General features: G+C 36.8%; 2 protein-coding genes across 3 annotated transcripts in view; both read left to right on the top strand.

The window, feature by feature from the left end:
* Nucleotides 1–19,194, top strand: part of LOC141656799 (jasmonate-induced protein homolog) — a 239,665-nt gene that overhangs the window by 204,881 nt on the left and 15,590 nt on the right. The window lies entirely within an intron of this gene.
* On the top strand, nucleotides 2,113–4,377 carry LOC141654888 (uncharacterized). The gene has a single exon (XM_074461999.1). It carries the CDS (start codon nucleotides 2,113–2,115, stop codon nucleotides 4,375–4,377), a length of 2,265 nt encoding a protein of 754 aa, XP_074318100.1.

The raw sequence follows: 19,194 nt of genomic DNA on the forward strand, positions 1-19,194 counted from the left end.
TAAGAAAATTCAATACATTGTCGTTACTCGTTAGCTTCCCATTTACTTGCAAGTTGCAATACGAATGGCTTCCTTAAATTGATCTTTCAGCAAATCAATGAATTCCTTATTTTTAAGCTAGTTCAAATCTAACTCAAATGGTAACTTATCTAGTTCAATCCTAATTATGACCTGTAGGAAATATAAACTTAGCTAATCGAAAATAGCCTTAATTGAAACGTTGTGTAGGACACTGTTCTAAACCAATTATTTCTGATCTTTATAATCATTTGCTATTTTCGTTTGATTTTTAAACATGATAAATCCAACTGAAAATTTTGACAATTTCAATGTTAATAACCAAATTGTTACCACCAGTACTCCTGACCATTCTGTCACCCATTTCACTATGCCACAGAGAGTTGTTCCTGATCTTAGTAAGATGGAATTTAGATGGAAAAAATTATAGGAGATGGTATGAGAAAATCATGTTTTATTTCCAGCAATATAAAATTGATTATGTGCTATTTCAAGAACCACAATCCATTGAAGTGTCTAGTTCGTCTGAAACTGTCAAACCCGATAACAAATCTGCAAAAGACAACAGAACCGTTAGAGGTTTCTTGTTACACTATATGGTCGATAACCCGTTTGACATCTATTGCAAAATTAAGACCGCAAAGGAAATTTGGGATACCTTAGAAATCAAGTATGGGTCTAATGATTTTGGTATTGGTTAAAATTTGAGATTGTTGTTGGTAAACCAATTATGCATCAAATACATGAGTATGAAAATCTGGTTTCTGAATTTTTGGTGAAAGGATGGTGTTGTGCGAATATATGCAGGATAATGCTCTTATTCTTGAGAAGTTGCCTTCTCCTAGTTGGGATGAATGATAGATGAACCATCTCAACCAAAACCTTAAGGTGATGGTTGAGGCCCAAGGTTTGGTGATAGTTGAGACGCATGATAGATGAACCATCTCAACCAAAACTATGATAATCGCTAATCCGTTCTAAGAATAACGATTTTATTCTAAACCACCTAAATCTACTAACTAATTACAAAATTAAAAAAAATCAAACTAGTTTAGATTATTTGCGTCGTCGATTCATTGAATTTGGTGGTGGAATTGAAGCGGTGGTGATGAAAATGTCGTACTTGAAAAAAAGATTTTAATATAAGGGGGTAGAGTGGGGGTAGATTAGGAAAGTTATTACAAATTGTCGACGATATTTAGTAATTTGTCGACGATGTTTAGCAGGTTGGACAACTTTTTTTGGGCTGCCCGGGCCATTGCCCAGTTGGCCAGGCTTAAGGTTCATCCCTCGGTATTGGCATCCTCGTTAGGAGTGGAAATGTAATTATTGTTTTCCTTTAAATCATTCAAATAAAATTAGTGGTGGACTCTATCTTAATCCACAACCATAGGTAGGAGTGTTTACCGGTCTAAAATCATTTCGGGGCGAACCCAAACGATGACCGGTTCACTCAAAAATTGAAGAACGTAGATGGGGCTTGTCACGGTAAGACCGAACCTAGACAAAACCGGATTTATTGTCCAAAAGATCGGACCTGATAAAAGTATACTTTCATTTTCAATGCCTTGTATTGGTAACGTGCAATTTATCTACTAATCATCAAGGACCATAATGATGAACTGATGATACTGTGAAATAGTTAGTTAGCACTTGTACATATTATGTTAATACTTGTATATAAACAATAAGGTTGTACATACTGTTTAACTTAATAAACACATTCTTTTATTTACTCTCATCTCTCTAGATATTTTCTCCCTCTAAACATTCTAGAACTCTCTTTAATTCTTCTCTTCAATATACTTCAATCCGCCATGGCTGAGAGTTCAAGCTCCGCTGCTCATCTTCACATGGTATCAGAGCAGGTTTAATCCTGTCTCTGCATACGCATGATTTCATTCTCATTCAATTTTAATTTCGATCGTTTTATTCCAGAAAATCCTAATTTTTTTTTTCGAAACCCTAATTTTCCAGAAAAATCCTAAAAATTCAATTCATCTGTTCTTCTTTTCTTTTTCCGATTCATTCTCCTGATTCGCTACAACACAAATTGTTCTTCTCGCGAAATCGATTCAATTAAAAGCCTGCAAGATGCCGGAAAACGAAGCGGAAGTGTATCAGAATCCATACGATGATCCTCTTTATCTGTCACAATCAGATTATCCTTCAATGAAATTGACAGATACGATTTTCAATGGAAAGAATTACTCTCATTGGAGTCGTAGTGTTCTTCTTGGTCTAAGTTCGAAGAATAAGCAAGGATTTGTTACCGGAGGTACACCTAGGCCTGACGCTACTTCGCCGAAGCTACAGCAATGGTTAAGGTGTGATTCAATGGTGCGCTGTTGGATACTTTACTCAATTGCAGGTGAGATTAAGGTAGCATTCACGTTATCGAAGACTGCAAGGTCGCTATGGATTGATGTTCAGGAACGATATGGACAATCTAATGGTCCTCTATTGTTCCAATTGAAGAAAGAAATCAGGAATATTTCTCAAGACGGTGATTCCGTTGCGGAATATTTCACTAAACTCAAGCGTCGCTGGGATGACGTCGAAGAAATTGAAGCTTTTCCTGAATGCAGTTGTGGTATAATGGAGAAGTGTTCTTGTAATATCTTGAAAAAGATTCTTGAAGCAGCTTCGAAGGAGAAATTGATTGCTTTTTTAATGGGATTGAACAATTCTTATGAGCATCTCCGGACTAACATCCTTTCCATGGAGCCACTACCTAATATCAACAAAGCGTATTCGATTTTACAGCAAGTTGGAAGTCAAAAATCTATTTCTTTGATTCAAGATGCACTCGACGATGCTAGTGCGTTGAATGCAGCAAAGCAAGATTTCTCTAAGAGTGGTGGATCTCCAGGAGCGTGGAATGTGTGGAAGCGGGATGGTAAAAAGCCGAAGTTGAATGACAGAGTTGAGAGATGGTGTTATGCTTGCAACAAGGCAGGCCATACTCCAAACACTTGTTTCATGCTACATCCAGAGTTACGAACTGATTATATGGCAAGAAAAGCAGCTGGCTTTCAGAAGCAATATAATGGATACAATGGAAATAATGGTGCAGCAGGTTTCCAGAAGCAATACAATGGACCTAATGGCTACAAAGGTTCCAAGTTCATGGCTAATGCAGCTGAAGTTTATGAAGATACTCCTCTTGATGCTGGTATTTCTCAGTCTTCTGTTGCAAGCACTTCTAGAGCAAATGATTATCCTCAAGTTGATCCAGCTCTGGTTTCTGCAATTTATCAACAAGTGATGCAGGCCATTCATTCTAATAAAGATGTTGGTCCTTCTATGGATTATAATACTGCTGCAGTAAACTTTGCAGGTATTATCCTTGCCACTAATGTTGTTTCTGACATTACTACTTCTGCTCATATTGATTGGATACTTGATTCCGGTGCCACAGATCATATGACAGCCCATAAATCATTATTTCCTTGCTTGAAATTGTTACCTAAACCTGTTCTTATCGGTTTACCTGATGGTTCCACTAAAGTAGTGAAACATTTTGGTGATATACAAGTCAGTCCTGAAATTGTTCTTAAAGATGTGTTATATGTTCCTGAGTTTCAACACAATCTTTTGTCCATTGGGAAGTTAATTTCCTGCTGTGGCATGAGAGTACTTTTTGACAATTACCAGTGCGTTATACGGGACTGGGGTAACAAAGCGGTGGTCGCTTGTCAAAAAGAAGGTGGACTTTATAAGTTCAAGCAACATGAGTTTGGTTTTGGACAGAAGCCTCTTATAGATATAAGGAATAATGATAATTCTAGATATCTTAGTAGTAATATGAAAGCACATTTGTGTTCTACTAGTAATGGTTTTGCTTGTTCTAAGATTGATAGGTGTGTTGTTCATAGCAAGTTAGAATTAATGCATGCACGTCTTGGTCATACTTCCAATGTAAAGATGCAGCATATTCCATTAATAAATAAAGAAGATGTAAAGAATTATGTGTGTGAAACTTGCATAATGGCAAAATTGCATAAAATGTCTTTTGAAAGAGATTATTCTAGAGCTAGTCATATTTTTGATCTTATACACATAGATTTGTGGGGGCCATATAAAATAGCTAGCATTACTGGGGCACATTACTTTCTTACAATAGTAGATGATCATTCACGAGTCACTTGGACTTTTTTATTGAATAATAAAGAACAAGTGCCCTCAACCATAGACACTTTTTTGGCTCATGTTTACACTCAATATGGTCTCTCTGTTAAGAGAGTTCGAAGTGATAATGGAACAGAGATAATTCAAGAATTCTGTATCCAATTATTTGCCAAGAAAGGGATTTTGCATCAAAAGAGTCTTCCTGGAGTGCCTTCAACAAAATGGTAGAGTGGAGAGAAAACATCGTCATCTTTTAGAAACTGCTAGAGCTATGAGATTGTATGCAAACTTGCCTAAGAAGTTCTGGGGTGAGTGTTTACTGGCAGCAACATACATCATTAATAAGTTACCCACTGCAGTTTTGGGATGGAAAACTCCTGTTGAAGTGTTAATGGGAAAGCAGGCCACTTATGAAGAGTTAAAGGTCATAGGTTGCCTATGTTTTGCATTAATTTCTGCAAGACAGAGAGATAAATTTGATGCCAAGGCTAGAAAATGCTTGTTTTTGGGATACCCCTTTGGGCAAAAGGGTTACAAACTCTATGATTTGGAGTCTCATAAAATCATTGTGAGTAGAGATGTGATTTTTAATGAGACAATATTTCCTTATAAATCAAAGGAACCTTCAAATAATACTCAGGACACACCTGAAGTTTCTCCTGACCCTCATCATTTTTTGGATGATTCTGATCCCATTTCCTCTACAATACCTTCTCATACTGTTTCTATACCACATACAACATGTGAGAACATTGTTATCAACAGTGATACTATCACTTCTTCCACCTCTAGACATGCTGAGCATACCATACCTGCCACAAGAAAATCACAAAGAAGTGTGAGGCCACCCAGTGGCCTTCAAGATTTTATTTGTCCAACTATTCAAAAACATAGTTCATTTTCAGTCCTTAATCTGGCCACATATCCACCAGATATCACTGCCTCCCTCAACAATGTTATGGCAATTCCTGAACCTTCAACATACAAACAGGCCCAATCTGATTCTAATTGGGTACAAGCAATGCAACTTGAATTAAATGCACTAGAGAGCAATGGAACATGGGAATTGACTAGTTTACCACCTGGATTCAAAGCAATAGGGTCCAAGTGGGTGTTTAAAGTAAAGTTCAAACAAGATGGTACTGTTGAGAGGTATAAGGCTAGATTGGTTACCAAAGGCTATAATCAAGTTGAGGGGAAGGATTTCAAGCACACGTTTTCACCTGTAGCCAAGTTTACTACAGTAAGAGTTTTATTATCAGTGGCAGCTGCTAAGGGTTGGCACATCAAGCAATTGGATATTAACAACGCCTTTCTACATGGCTTTCTTGAGGAAGAGGTTTATATGCAACCTCCTGAAGGTTATCTCAAAGCTAAACCTGGTCAAGTATGCAAGTTACAACGCTCCCTTTATGGGCTTAAGCAAGCCTCTAGACAGTGGAATGTGGAGTTAACAAAGTTGCTTCTATCTCAAGGGTTTGTCCAGTCCAAGCACGACTATTCTCTTTTTGTTAGAGATTCTCATGGATCTTTTGTGCTTGTCTTAGTCTATGTGGATGACTTACTTCTCACTGGTTCGGATACTCAGTATATGACATATTTGAAAAACGTGCTCGACAAAGCCTTTACCATAAAGGATCTGGGTGATGTCAGGTATTTTTTAGGGCTGGAAATTACAAGATCAGCAGAGGGACTTATGCTCAATCAGAGAAAGTATGTCCATGACCTCTTACATGATGCAGGTATGGACAACTGTACACCAGCCCCTTTTCCTCTCCCAAGAGGTTTAAAATTGTCCATTGAAGATGGCCGTCTATTGCCGATCCTAAGTTTATAGGAAGATTGTAGGGAAATTACTTTACCTCAATTTAACTCGGCCTGATCTGTCATATTCAGTGCAACATCTTAGCCAGTTTCTGAATGTACCTCGAGAACCTCATCTTCAAGCTGATGTCCATGTGTTAAGATATTTGCAAGGTACTAAGGATGCAGCATTGTTTTACTCAGCTGATAATGACCTAAGTTTACAAGCATTTTGTGATGCTGACTGGGGGACATGTCAGTTCAGCTGTAGGTCAGTGACAGGGCAGTGTGTTTTTCTTGGTCAGTCTCTCATTTCTTGGAAGACCAAGAAGCAAAAGACAGTGTCAAAGTCATCGCAGAATCGAATATCGTGCTATGTCATACACAATGTGGTGAGATAGTTTGGTTGCAAGGACTATTACAAGACTTCAAGATCAAAGTGCCACAACCTATACCATTGTTTTGTGATAATAAATCTGCCCAACACATAGCTGCAAATCCGGTTTTTCATGAAAGAACCAAACATTTGAACATTGATTGTCACTATGTGAGGGAGAAAGTCCAAGAAGGTCTGATCATTACCAAGCATGTCAAGTCCCAATGTCAGCTTGCAGACTTATTGACAAAGCCCTTAGGGCAACAGCAACATTTCTTTCTTTCTTCCAAGCTGGGACTGCTATTTGATCCTCACTTAGCATTCCCACCTTGAGGAGGGGATGTGAAATAGTTAGTTAGCACTTGTACATATTATGTTAATACTTGTATATAAACAATAAGGTTGTACATACTGTTTAACTTAATAAACACATTCTTTTATTTACTCTCATCTCTCTAGATATTTTCTCCCTCTAAACATTCTAGAACTCTCTTTAATTCTTCTCTTCAATATACTTCAATCCGCCATGGCTGAGAGTTCAAGCTCCGCTGCTCATCTTCACATATATAGATGTATATATCTAATTTAATTATGAAGTATCTAAAACAAAAAAAAAATATTCAAACAATAAAACTAAAATAACAAGTTTATGCCCTTTTAGTTTAATTTAAAATTGAAAATTTTTTAATTATCAAACACTTAATCCGAAAATGTTACAAAAAAAATTGAAGAATAAAAACCTCCTAATTCATTGTTGTCAAATTTATTAGATACTAAGAGAAAATCAAAATCTGTTAAATTCAACGTAACGTCTGGGCCACGCCCAAATAGAGAAGAAAAAGTCCACAATTCAAGCCTGGGAGGAGTCTATTCTAAAACCAATTGAAAATAAAGGTATTAGCTCATTGACTTATTTAGCGGAATACTTTTTTCAAATTCTCTAATGTGAGATACTTACATGTGAAACTCCTATGGATTGGAGTTTATTCTCAATACTCCCCTTCACATGTAAGATCTTTTTCATAAGGTCTTTTTTCACAAGCACCTGAGACTCTTTTTTCTCTTCCAGCTCCAATCACAAAGACGGGACAAATTGAACTAAACAACTTTTGCTCGTCCAGCTGTAAACTTGGCCCAATATCAACTCAAACTCGGCAAATTCAACTGAACAACTTTGCTCGTCGAGCTGCAAACTTGGCCCATAAAACCCGGGTCACACAACCATGGGCTCTCATACCATGTTAAATTCAATAACAGACCCGGGTCATGCCCCGAACGGAGGAGAGAGAGTCCACAATTCACGCATAAGAGGGCTCTACTATAGAATCAATTGGCAATAGAGAGAGTGACCTCTTGTCTTATTCGGTGTGAATAATCAAATTGCTCATCAAATTTGTTCAAATGACAAGTTAAACAAATTGATTGTGAATGATCAAATTGATCATCAAGTTTATTCTTAAAATAAAAAGCATAACAGTTGACTAAGATACTCTAAAATATAAAGGATAATAAATGACAGGACAGAGGGAGTATAATGATAATGATAATAGTGTATGAACCAATTACTCATGCCTAGTTGGCCACCACTACATATGATTCTTGATAAGGATAAGAGGAATTTTTAAAGGCAATGATGACTTGTGTTATATTCCATTACATGTAGATGCTGTACTATAAAAATGAAAGGAAATGGTTCGTAGACATTTAAACCGATCAGTACTCACCGATGTAATAATGTCTACTTTCCAAAATGTCACGACTCACGATCATGACAATAAAATTTTCGATTTTTTTTCTAGTTTACCTCATTTCATTAACATAGTCACGCTAACTTACCCTAGTAATTAACATAGTAAATGATATTTACTAGTCCAAAATAAGTACAATTTGATTAATAATTTACATTGTTACATTAATAGTTGTTCTGGTAAAACATTTTGGGTCGTGGTTTTAACTATGTCTCCCTATTTGAAAAATGACAGTTAAGACAAGTAGTAAGCAAGAGATGGCTTCAGTCCAAGTGCAAAACGCAACCAACTCGGAGATGCAGCCGCAGAATGGGGCACAAGTCACGCTGACTAACCAGACCTTGGCAGAGATGGGGCACGAGTCACGCTGACTAACGCCAATGCCAAGATTGATGAGAGTATCCCAAACAAGGCCAAAGTTGTAGCCACATTCAGCCTTGTCCGTTAAGGCTATCAATATATACTATTTCCTATTAAGCATACAAGTTATTATTAATAATGAGGGCCAATTCTATCAACCTAGTTCTACTCTTATAATATAATTATACCTAAATAAATAAGCATGTTTGACCCTCGTCTTGTATTGCTCTACTTTCAATTAAAGTTATATAATATAATATATTCATGGAGTACCCTTTATGTTATGGGGTTTTTCATTATGTCGTGTGTTATGTGCTATTTATACAAGTACTTATTTTGTGAGACGAACCTTTTATATAACCTAGTTGTTGACCTCAGCTCGATTCTTCAATTGGGTTGATTATGGCTTATAAAAGTACACAAATTCTTATTTTAGACCGTCATATCCGTCTGAAATGGTCAGACGGATACCATTTCCTCTCACAAAAAAACCCATTTAGGGTGTGAGTGGGAAAGCACATGGGGGTGTCCCACCACCCATGTGCGTCTCACTTGTAAGAGGTCTTATTGCGGTCTGAAACAAGACGGACTGTTAAAAGTAATCTCATGACAGGCCGTCTCAGAGATTTTGGGAACTCTGTGCTAGAATTTAGTATGAGGACCTCGTTATATACGGAGTACAACTCTAATTAAGAATAACTTTAAAAAAATAAAAACAATTATGTAATACTCCTACTAAAATATTTATATTTATTAAAATTATTTTTTTCATTTGTTGACTGGAAAATTTGTAATGAATAACTTGTATCCCTCACAGAAGCTTTCGATTAATAAGAATAAATATAATAGTTGAGCCTTAATTATCACTTTAAGGTTTTGGTTGAAATAGTTCATCTAAGGTTCATCTAAATTATCCTCTTTATTAAACGAACAACCACAGAGCTGACGTGTCAGCCTGTGGTTGAAAGTCAAAATGTCAAAGCAAATTTTTGTTTCCATGATTTCAGTTCCCACGTTCTACTACATATTTAATTATGTACAATTTGACACTTCCTTTCTCTCTCAATTGTTCAACGCCAATGTATTAGATCTGATAATTACTTAAGTATTCAACACATTCAACTATTTAAATATGTTAAATCACTTTTTAAAAAATTACAGTATTAAAAATTACAATAGGTCTTGGTATAGACGGGTGGGGCGAGTAGACGGGTAAAGACCTCTAATAAAATGGGTAGGGGGGACAAGGTGGGGCACCCCCATGTGCTTCCCACTTTATGGCAAATGGGTATTTTGTGAGGGGAAATGGTATCCGTCTATACTTATAGACGGATAGTGTTTGTCTATAATGAGAATTTGTGTAAAAATTAATATAAGTGAAATACGAATTATTCAAGAATTATCATCGTCAAATTCACAAGTCCAGAGATATTTTGTTTGGCAAAAAATAATGAATCTTACAAAATTCAATTAAATATTTTTCATAAATGCGTGTAACAAAATTGAATATTTATAAAATCAAAAATGAATAAAAGTTTAACTAATAGCATAATTCTGAAAAAAAAACAATTTTAAACAAAAAATCTTAAATTATTTTGTCCTTTTGAAACATATAAGCAAAGAAAAAATTATGTTGCACTAAAAAGTGAGAGAAATATTAGAATATCATCGGACCTTTTAAATTTTTCGGAGTATCCTACAACACTGAAATCAGAAGAACATACGTTACGATTGCACGGGTTTAATATAAATATACATGCGACTGCACGGGTTTAATATTAATCGTATGATTTTCGGAGTATCTACAGAGGACAGAGTGATGCATGTGGAGTTTAGACGGAATAGAGGGAGAGATCAGAGATTACATAAAGAAAGAAATGAGTTGCGTGCGCAATGGTTGTGGAATGTGGACATAATATTAAAGTTAGGGTTTGTATTCATTCCTTGATTATGAGGAAGTTTGATATGGGCTTAGATTAGTGAGTTGAGGTGGCCGTATATTTACGAGTTTATTATTTTATCTATTTAGCCCAAATTGTAAAGAGTTTAAATTGTATTTTCTACAGTATAATTTTATCATAAATTCTCATTTGTGACGGATAGAATCGAGACGTGAGACAAAGTGGTAAGTGGGAAGGACAAGTGAGGAGGAGCTGTGAAAGGTCTCTGAAAACCGTCACAAGTAAGACTCTTTGTGATTTTATTATTCTACTTTTTCTCATAATTTATCCTAAAATTATTGTCCCATTTTTATATTTAGTAAAATTAAAAACTGAATCACATATTGATCGTAAATAATACTATAATAGTACTACTATCTTCACCGCAATAAAATCGCCTCGACTCTCTTTAACTCAAGGAAAATGGCAGATAGTTCAACAATTTTCCTTAAATACTCTTAAAATATAAAATGGACAAGATAGATTAAGAGAGTTATTTTTTTTGTTATTTGAGGGAGAATTTATATATACGAGGATGGGTAGAAATGGTAAATGATGGAGATTATGGGTCATGTACTTATTTTTGACTTTTCGGATACACTAAATCTCATTTGAACAGGTGTATTAGTCTTAATTTTAAGACGGTTAAATGAAATTATAAAACGGGTGAGAACAAAATTAAATTTCCTGAGTACGCAAAATAATTGTATTATCTAGCTAAGTGAGGCAGTTTTTTACCCGTCTTATTTTTGAGACAGATATACCTGTCTTAAGTGAGACCAATTAGGAGGATAAATGAGGGATATAAATGAGAGACAATTATGAATCTCTAATTAAGATAGTTAAACAAATTAGGAGGCTCGGGCCATACGGGTTGGATTACAATTCACAATACGAGTCGGGTGAATACGGATCAGGTCAAAGTTGGAATTCATGCCAAAATAGTTTTTGTCGTCTTTTATTTTATCAATATTTAAGCAGAAAAAATAAATTTCGTTAAATTAAATCATATATAATATTTATAATATATATCATTACGTATCAAACTTATTTTAAATCATTTATAAAAATAATATTATTTTAATAATTTTTTTATTATTTAGTGATATAAAACTTATAAATTTTTTTAAAATTTATTTTTTTATACTTAATGTATTGAAATACTATTCTTCTATTTATCTTATAAAATACATTATTCAAATATTAATGTTTTAATAATATTATTCATTTATCTTTGACCCAACGGGTCAACCCGATTAGGTTTCGACCCTTAAATCAATTTCGCGTTCGAGTCAAGCAAGTTGGGTTTCAATGCTGAAATAACTTTTGTATTCAGGTCAACGGGGTCACGAGTCAACGTTAACAAGTCTTTAACCCTAAAAAACAGGATGTGATACATTCATAAATTAGAAGATGAATGTACATATATTTATATACAAGAGCGGTCATTATCATTTTAACGTCTGTATCATATTTCACAGATATTTTTAAAATTATTTACGATAAATGAATTTACGAGTATATCATATAGTATAAGATTTCGCCTTTAATTGTGCAGATGATAATCTAATGTTGATATGTATCTAATACAATATCACAAGTGCAACAAACGTATTAATTTTTCTGATGTTATTCTTAGTTAGTTTAACCATATTTTACTTTACGTAATATTTTGTGTTCATTTCCATCCATATAATTTAGTTTCATCTTATAAGTAAAGTTTTTTCTTTGAAGTCGACCAAGTAAGAACACAAAATAGCAATTCAAACTTACCTAACAAGATGACATATCAGACTACAGCCTACAACGAATACTTGGCTAATTAAACTTAATGTGTTATTTGTGATACATAATATTACAAGTTCACAGCGTTCGTCGTGCACAAACCTACAGTTAAAATTATACTCTCTCCTATTCACCTTTTTATTCCCCTTTTCTTTTTGCACAAAAAATAATAAATTGAATTTCGGCCACATAAAACACACTACCCCACATGTTATTAAATATGAACCACACAAATCAAGTTAAAAAGGGAAATAGGAAAAACAGCCGAATAATCTGTTTAAACAAATAGGGAAGAAAATACAAATAATATTATACAACCAGTTATATAATAAGCATTGTACAACCTTATACATTAATCCGAGCTTATGTGTAATTTTTCTGAGTTTTGTAAGAGTTTTTTTTAAGTGTGGGTTCAAAAACTTTACAGCATAGCTCAGATTCTTTTAAACAAAACTCGAAAACTTTAATGCAGAGCTTGGATATACATCATACAACATCATACAACAGGTTGTATAATCTACTCATTCGGGAAGAAAATGGTAAATTAGAGCACAAAAACTATCCTACAACCGGTTGTATAGTAGCATTATACAACCGCCTCAAAGTTGTTGAGCTCTTACACAAAGATGTTGAGCTATTTTACAAGTTATTGAGCTATTTAACGAAGTTATTGAGCTTAATAATTATTCTGTTAAGCTCAATAACTTTGTATCATAGCTCGATAATTTTGTTAGTAGAGCTCAATAACTTTATAACAAAGCTCATCTACATTAAATAGGTTGTATATACAACCAATTGTATAATACATTAACTGTAAATTACAAGGAGTAATACAAATTGAAAATTTTAGAGAGGACTTTAAAAAATAATCATTTTTATACATTAGTTGATGATAATGAAATCTAAAATAGCAACCCGTGCAATTTGCACGGGTTTAAAACTAGTCTAATATCTAAAATAAACTTGAAAGAAGGGACTGACAAACGAATTACATGAAAAGACAATTCAACAACCATGCAAGCCTTGGACAGCAAATTTGCTCCAACACGAACCAGAGTTGTACCTGATAGATGAACCATCTCAACCAAAACTTTAAGGTGATATTTGAGACCAAACTATTGTATTTATATTCTATCACGCCCTCTCACTCGAATGCCCATTAGGCTCGAAGAGTGGTTAGTACACAGGCTCCCCCCATACTATGTGCTGAAATTACACTCACTTCGTGAGTAATTGGAGGCTGCCAGGATTTGAACCTGTGACTTTTAGTCACACTGGCTCTAATACCATGATAAATGAACCATCTCAACAGAAACCTTAAGGTGATGTTTGAGGCCTAACTATTGTATTTATATTCTATCAGTACCAACCTTACTCGACTCTTAACCCGAAATTGACTCAACATGATGGATAACCAAATTGACATTTATCTGATTTGTTTTCACTCATAATCTAAAATAGATACACTTATACATTCTTTTAACATGAAATTATTAATCCAACATCAAATACATAAGATAAAACATATGTTTTTTTTTTTGATGACGAGGAGGTTGAATCCCTCCCGGGCCCATGCATTCCCGCACCACCACATGAACCATGTAAGCCACCCCTTTCGGGGGTTGCAGTGGCCAAGTGATCATCGCCCCAGCTGGTAGTCGAACTCGGGACCTCTCAACTCCTGCATTTCTACAAGATTCAAGGTTTAACCCGGCTACCACTGGACTAACACCACTTGGTTAATAAAACATATGTTGATAACCAAACCTGACCCAACTTTTCATTCAATAATAACCCGGCCCGCTAATGACTGGGCATGAACTGTAAACGATCCGGGTTTGTCATTGACCTCAAACAACCGAAACTCGATATGACCCGACCCATAAGAAGAAGAGATATTCACTTCATAAGTCTAAGGATGTTTCATCCTAAAACTAATTGGTGATAAGGACTAGCCCCTTTGTTCGCAGTAATAAGTCCTTTTTACGATGGCAGACTTCGTTTTAAGACGAAAACGGTCAACTATATATACTCAACCTTGCATATATAAGACAAACTTTTTTGTCACTCTTTAGGCATCCTCCTTTTGTTTGATCTTCCATACTTAACTCGTTTTAAGTTTATGACTGATATATTACCATTTTAAACAAGAATTTGTACTTCGTTTATTAAGTAGCGAATCCATTCCTCATTTTACCAATGTGGAGAACTCAGATGTGAATAAAGTAATAAACTATAACTCTTAACGCCCTCCTACTTGATCACCTTCTCGCACTAAAAGTGTCCCTATCCTCGCGACTTGTTAAGGTATAAAAAATATTTATTGGACCTCAATTATCACGCCAAGGTTTAGGTTGAGAAAGTCTTTTAACATGATATCATCATAACCTGATGATCGTGAGATCCCAAACTGCGGGAGTACTCAAAGTAACAATAGTAATATCGAGAGTAAAAACTTAGTAACATTAACAGGGGATGTAGTTAAAGTAATAGTATTAACATGTGATGTATTGAAAGTAACAATACTACCAGCAGTAGTAATAATGTATGTGTTATAATTTTATCTTATAAGTTTAATACATGCCTTAGGAAAATATATCATGAATGAAGATAGGCAAGTCAAAGCAATTATCTCATATAAAATAAATTATTAATGGTAAATACTGTTAGCCCGAACAGAGCCGGGTGTGACACCCTGTGATTCTGCAACAAAAATAAACTCAAACACTAAAGCGGAAAATTCGAGATTTTAAAAACTTAAATAATGAAAACCACGAAGTCACTAAATCATAAAACTAAAACATAAGGTTAGAAAGCTTTTATACAAAATAAAACTTAAATGAATACAAGGAATCCCGATCCCTAGATAAAGCCAATTATAATACGAGGCACGAATCTAAACTTCAACGTGTAAGGTCAATTGTTGTAAAGTACAACGCTCTTGCTAGCTCACTCGTCAAAATTACATGTAAAATACACCAACCTGCTAACTGTTTATTTATTAAAACTTAATACCACAGTTAGTGAGGAGTAACTCGGATTTGTCCAAACCATATTTCTTCATAAAACCATCATTAAGAAGACATTTGATACAATACATCATCTTATGAAACATGTGAGTAGTGTAATAAAGAAAAAAAGGAGCTAACATTCAACATAAATAAGTCAACTCATAATCAAGATCAACCAAATACAACCCTAAATACCACCAACACTATTTGACTCGATCAAGATATAGCCAAAAACGACACTAAATAAAGGGAGCTAGCACAACACATATCATCCATACAAAATTCAAAACACGGCTCTCACGGTAAATGACATGTCCAAAGCTGGCGGGACTAAACAAAACAAGTCTCAATCTTCCCAATAGCGCTACGATTATATTACGGTCCTGTAGGTCTAAACTTGGATCTAGACTCTCGGGTTATTACGTTTTCCAATTCGACAAGCGATATCAGAGACTCAAAACATAGGACACAAACCGCAACCAAAAGTTTTCCGTGGACCGAATTGCAAAACGTAAACCCTCTCTAATGGCAAGGACTTCACATATGAATGGGCTACGACCAAAATCAACCGAGAAGACCACCCACGAACCCAAGAACCATCACTAGTCCTAACAACACACCCAATACTAGCATACAAAGAAGAGGAAGCAAAAGCCGCGTCGACATTGACTTTAAGCCAGTCATGCGGAGGAGGGGCCTAGCTACTCGGGTAGCGAGAGGCAGAAGGTCGGGACTCATAAGGAGGGGGTGTGGAGGGATCACGGTTATTGGCAGAAACCCAGGCTGAGGCTTGGGCAGAAATTGCATTGCAGAGATATGAAGGGGGAATGAAGGGTTTAGGGAAAAAAATGAGGTCACAGCGCCTCAGCCAAAGACGCCAAATAATGAAAGAGAAGAGGGTGTTCCAAGAGGTGTCAGATGATTTACAGTTTTCATGAAGCCAAGGTTGGAGATCAAGGGACAAGAAAGCATGGCTAACGTTGAAATGGGACCAGACATCACTTGCTAAGATACAATCACGGAGGAGATGAATGGAGGTTTCATTAAGAGAAGGGCTATCGCACAACATGCAACAAGGAGAAAGGAGGATATATCTTTTATGTAGAGTGAGATTATGTGGGAGTTTGTCCCACCAAGCAAGCCATAAGAAAAGTTCGATCTTAGGCTGGGTGCGAAGACCCCACAACCACAGAAGGTTCATCGGAGAAGGAAGGGGGGCGGGGGGAAAGAGCGAAGAGTGACACATAGGTGGAGCCAAGGGAGAATTTTTTTTTCGGAGCAAGGGAGGTGGTGAGGACATCAGACGTAATGGAGGAGGGGAGAGGGATGGCTCGGATGATCTCAATAAAGCGGTCAGGGAGAATGAATTCAGGGGACTCAAGGGACCATTGTCCATTGGATATGATGGTGCTGAGTCTAGCTTCAGAAGAAAGGGAGGTGAGAGGGCCGGAGATAATGCTCCTAAGGGTTCCAAGGCTAGACCAATGATCATTCCATAGGAAAATGGTGGAACCATCACCAATAGACCATGTAAGGTGGTTCTTAAGGATTGGTCATCCAGTCCCAACATTCTTCCAGATGTGGGAACCAGACCTGAAGGGGGTAGAGGAGGTATTCAAATATTTGCTCTTAATGGCAGCAGAGGCCACAGAAATGCTGTCCATATACTAATGCCATTAATGCCATCCAGTCCCAACATGCTTCAGATTGTTTTAATGCCATTGATGCTATTTTGAGCCGTGATCCCCCTTGCGGACCATATACTAATATTATACTTGAGTGTAGGGAACAATTAAAAGCCTCACCTCGCTTGAAGCTTGTTTTTGAGAAGAGGTCGGCTAACAAAGTGGCGGACGCAATTGCCAAGGTTTCAAGCAAAGACATTAGTTCATGTAACGGTTATTTTGTGTGGGATTTTGCCCCACCCTTTGTTTTAGACTCTTGTAACATTGATTACATTTCGGCATGTGCGCCTCTTCCTCCCGACCCTCCGCCATGATGTACTTAAACTCGCTGGTTTAATTTAATTATGTCCGTTTTTTCCACACACCAAAAAAACCGCAACCAAAGGTTGAGTAACTTTTAATAGGAAACATGGGAACCATATACCATAACCAAATGTCCGAAAGAGAGGGAAAACAGGCCAAGTTAGTGATCAATACACAATGACAACAATTCGCACAAGTACAACATTTGACGGCTTGGTCGATCAACGTTAGGCGTCCATTGCATCACCCACTATCGTTAAACACTAACTTCACTCAAAGCATGGTACACATATCGTACCATGATCGAGTGAACTCAAATCAGAAGCTTGACGCACATACCAACCAAGGTACAAATGAAAATGAGAGAAATCAAGATTAATTATCAGAACATATGAGACTTACCCATAACGACTTCAACATACATTAAATTACAAGGTATGTGAAAATATAAGGGACAAGAGTAGCCAATACGATCAAACCAAGCATGATTCAACAACCATTTAATACACACATGTCATACTTTCGTCTATAACACAACCGTCAATAAGCATGGGAAAGGGGTGTAAGCCAAGCGTTCTAATAGTAACATGTGTCAACACATCACACACAAACATTAAAGCAAAGGTTTAAAAACATCATGAAGCATCTTACAATGAGAGACTTCATGATAATATCATCAAATTATTCCTACAATAGTTTGGTACTTAGTGTCAAGAAACTATCTCAACTAAAAGCTCAAATAGATGATTATGTCTTGTAGACTTAAAGCATGAATATAACTGCTGATCTATCTGGTGCTAATATTCCACATGGAATTGAGGAGGGGAGGGGGCAAGATCGATTTTATACTTTTTGATGGGGCATATTTTGCACCCGCTGACCGAGTCAACATATTGAGCAAGGTCAAAGATATCCACAAAGAAGTCAACGTATCGAACTGACCCTAGCCGAGCCCGGCTGTCGGCTGTCACTTGGGTCCCGCTAGGACAACTAGCCAGCCGGGATACATATCCGCGTACTCATATCCAAGACCCCTCGGCCGGCCTGCCATGGGTCCATCGACCGAGGGTAGAACGGTCTTTCCACCTGCTAGCCACTTGGCCACTTGGCCACTACGTGACAAAAGGTGAAAGTCTATAAATACTCCTCAACCCTCATTGAGGAAAGGATCCGAAATATAACCTAAACATCTCACAGTACACTAAACTGGTATAAACTCCCTTATCTCTCTACAATATACTTTGCCAAGTAACACACAACTTAATCCCTTTAAGTTTACTGACTTGAGCGTCGGAGTGAGTACGCTCGGTACCAAGCCGAGCCCTCAGTTTGTTCATTGTTTCAGGAGAGGCCGAAAGAAAGAGTCAAGCAAAGTCATCATTCAGCAAAGCTTACGTGGTAACAACACTGCTCCGTAATCACACCCGGAACAATTGGCGCCGTCTGTGGGAAACTAGATACTAAAAGCTAGTTAAATCCCTTACAAAAAAAAAAACAAACACTGTTGAGACGCAAATCTGACTGCCCCGGCCAATCCGGGAGTGGCAGAGGAAGCGATCAATATGTCTACATATACGGAAAGCAGTCGAAACGTAAACTCGGTTGCCTCGGCCAAAGCCGGGAGTGACGAGGGAAACGCGATTGCCAACAGCAAGTTGTTACTCGCCACAACGACCAGCATGCTTAGGAACGTATAAGTACGGTTGAGAAACGCAAATCGGACGCCTCGGCCAGACCGAGAGTGAAAGAGGAAGCGATCAACACGTCTACAGATACGAACGTTGTCGAGCCGTTAACCCGATTGCCTCACCGAGAGTGACGGGGACACAATGGCCGATACGCTAACATGTTTACAACGGTGGTTGGGATAGCAAATCTGACCGCCTCGGGCGGTGGAGGAAGCGACCGACATGCCAACATGTTTAAAAAACGTTAAGTACAGTTGAGATACGCATTCTAACTGCCACGGCCAAGCCGATGGTAGAAACAGAAAAAGAAGCGCTCAATTAATAACGTAAGAAGACAACTCAGACA

The sequence above is a fragment of the Silene latifolia genome, chromosome 5 (assembly GCF_048544455.1).
Source record: "Silene latifolia isolate original U9 population chromosome 5, ASM4854445v1, whole genome shotgun sequence".
NCBI classification, from domain to species: Eukaryota; Viridiplantae; Streptophyta; class Magnoliopsida; order Caryophyllales; family Caryophyllaceae; genus Silene; species Silene latifolia.

Coding starts and splice junctions, on each gene's coding strand:
- LOC141654888 (XM_074461999.1), top strand. CDS start 2,113: ATGCCGGAAAACGAAGCGGAAGTGTATCAGAATCCATACGATGATCCT.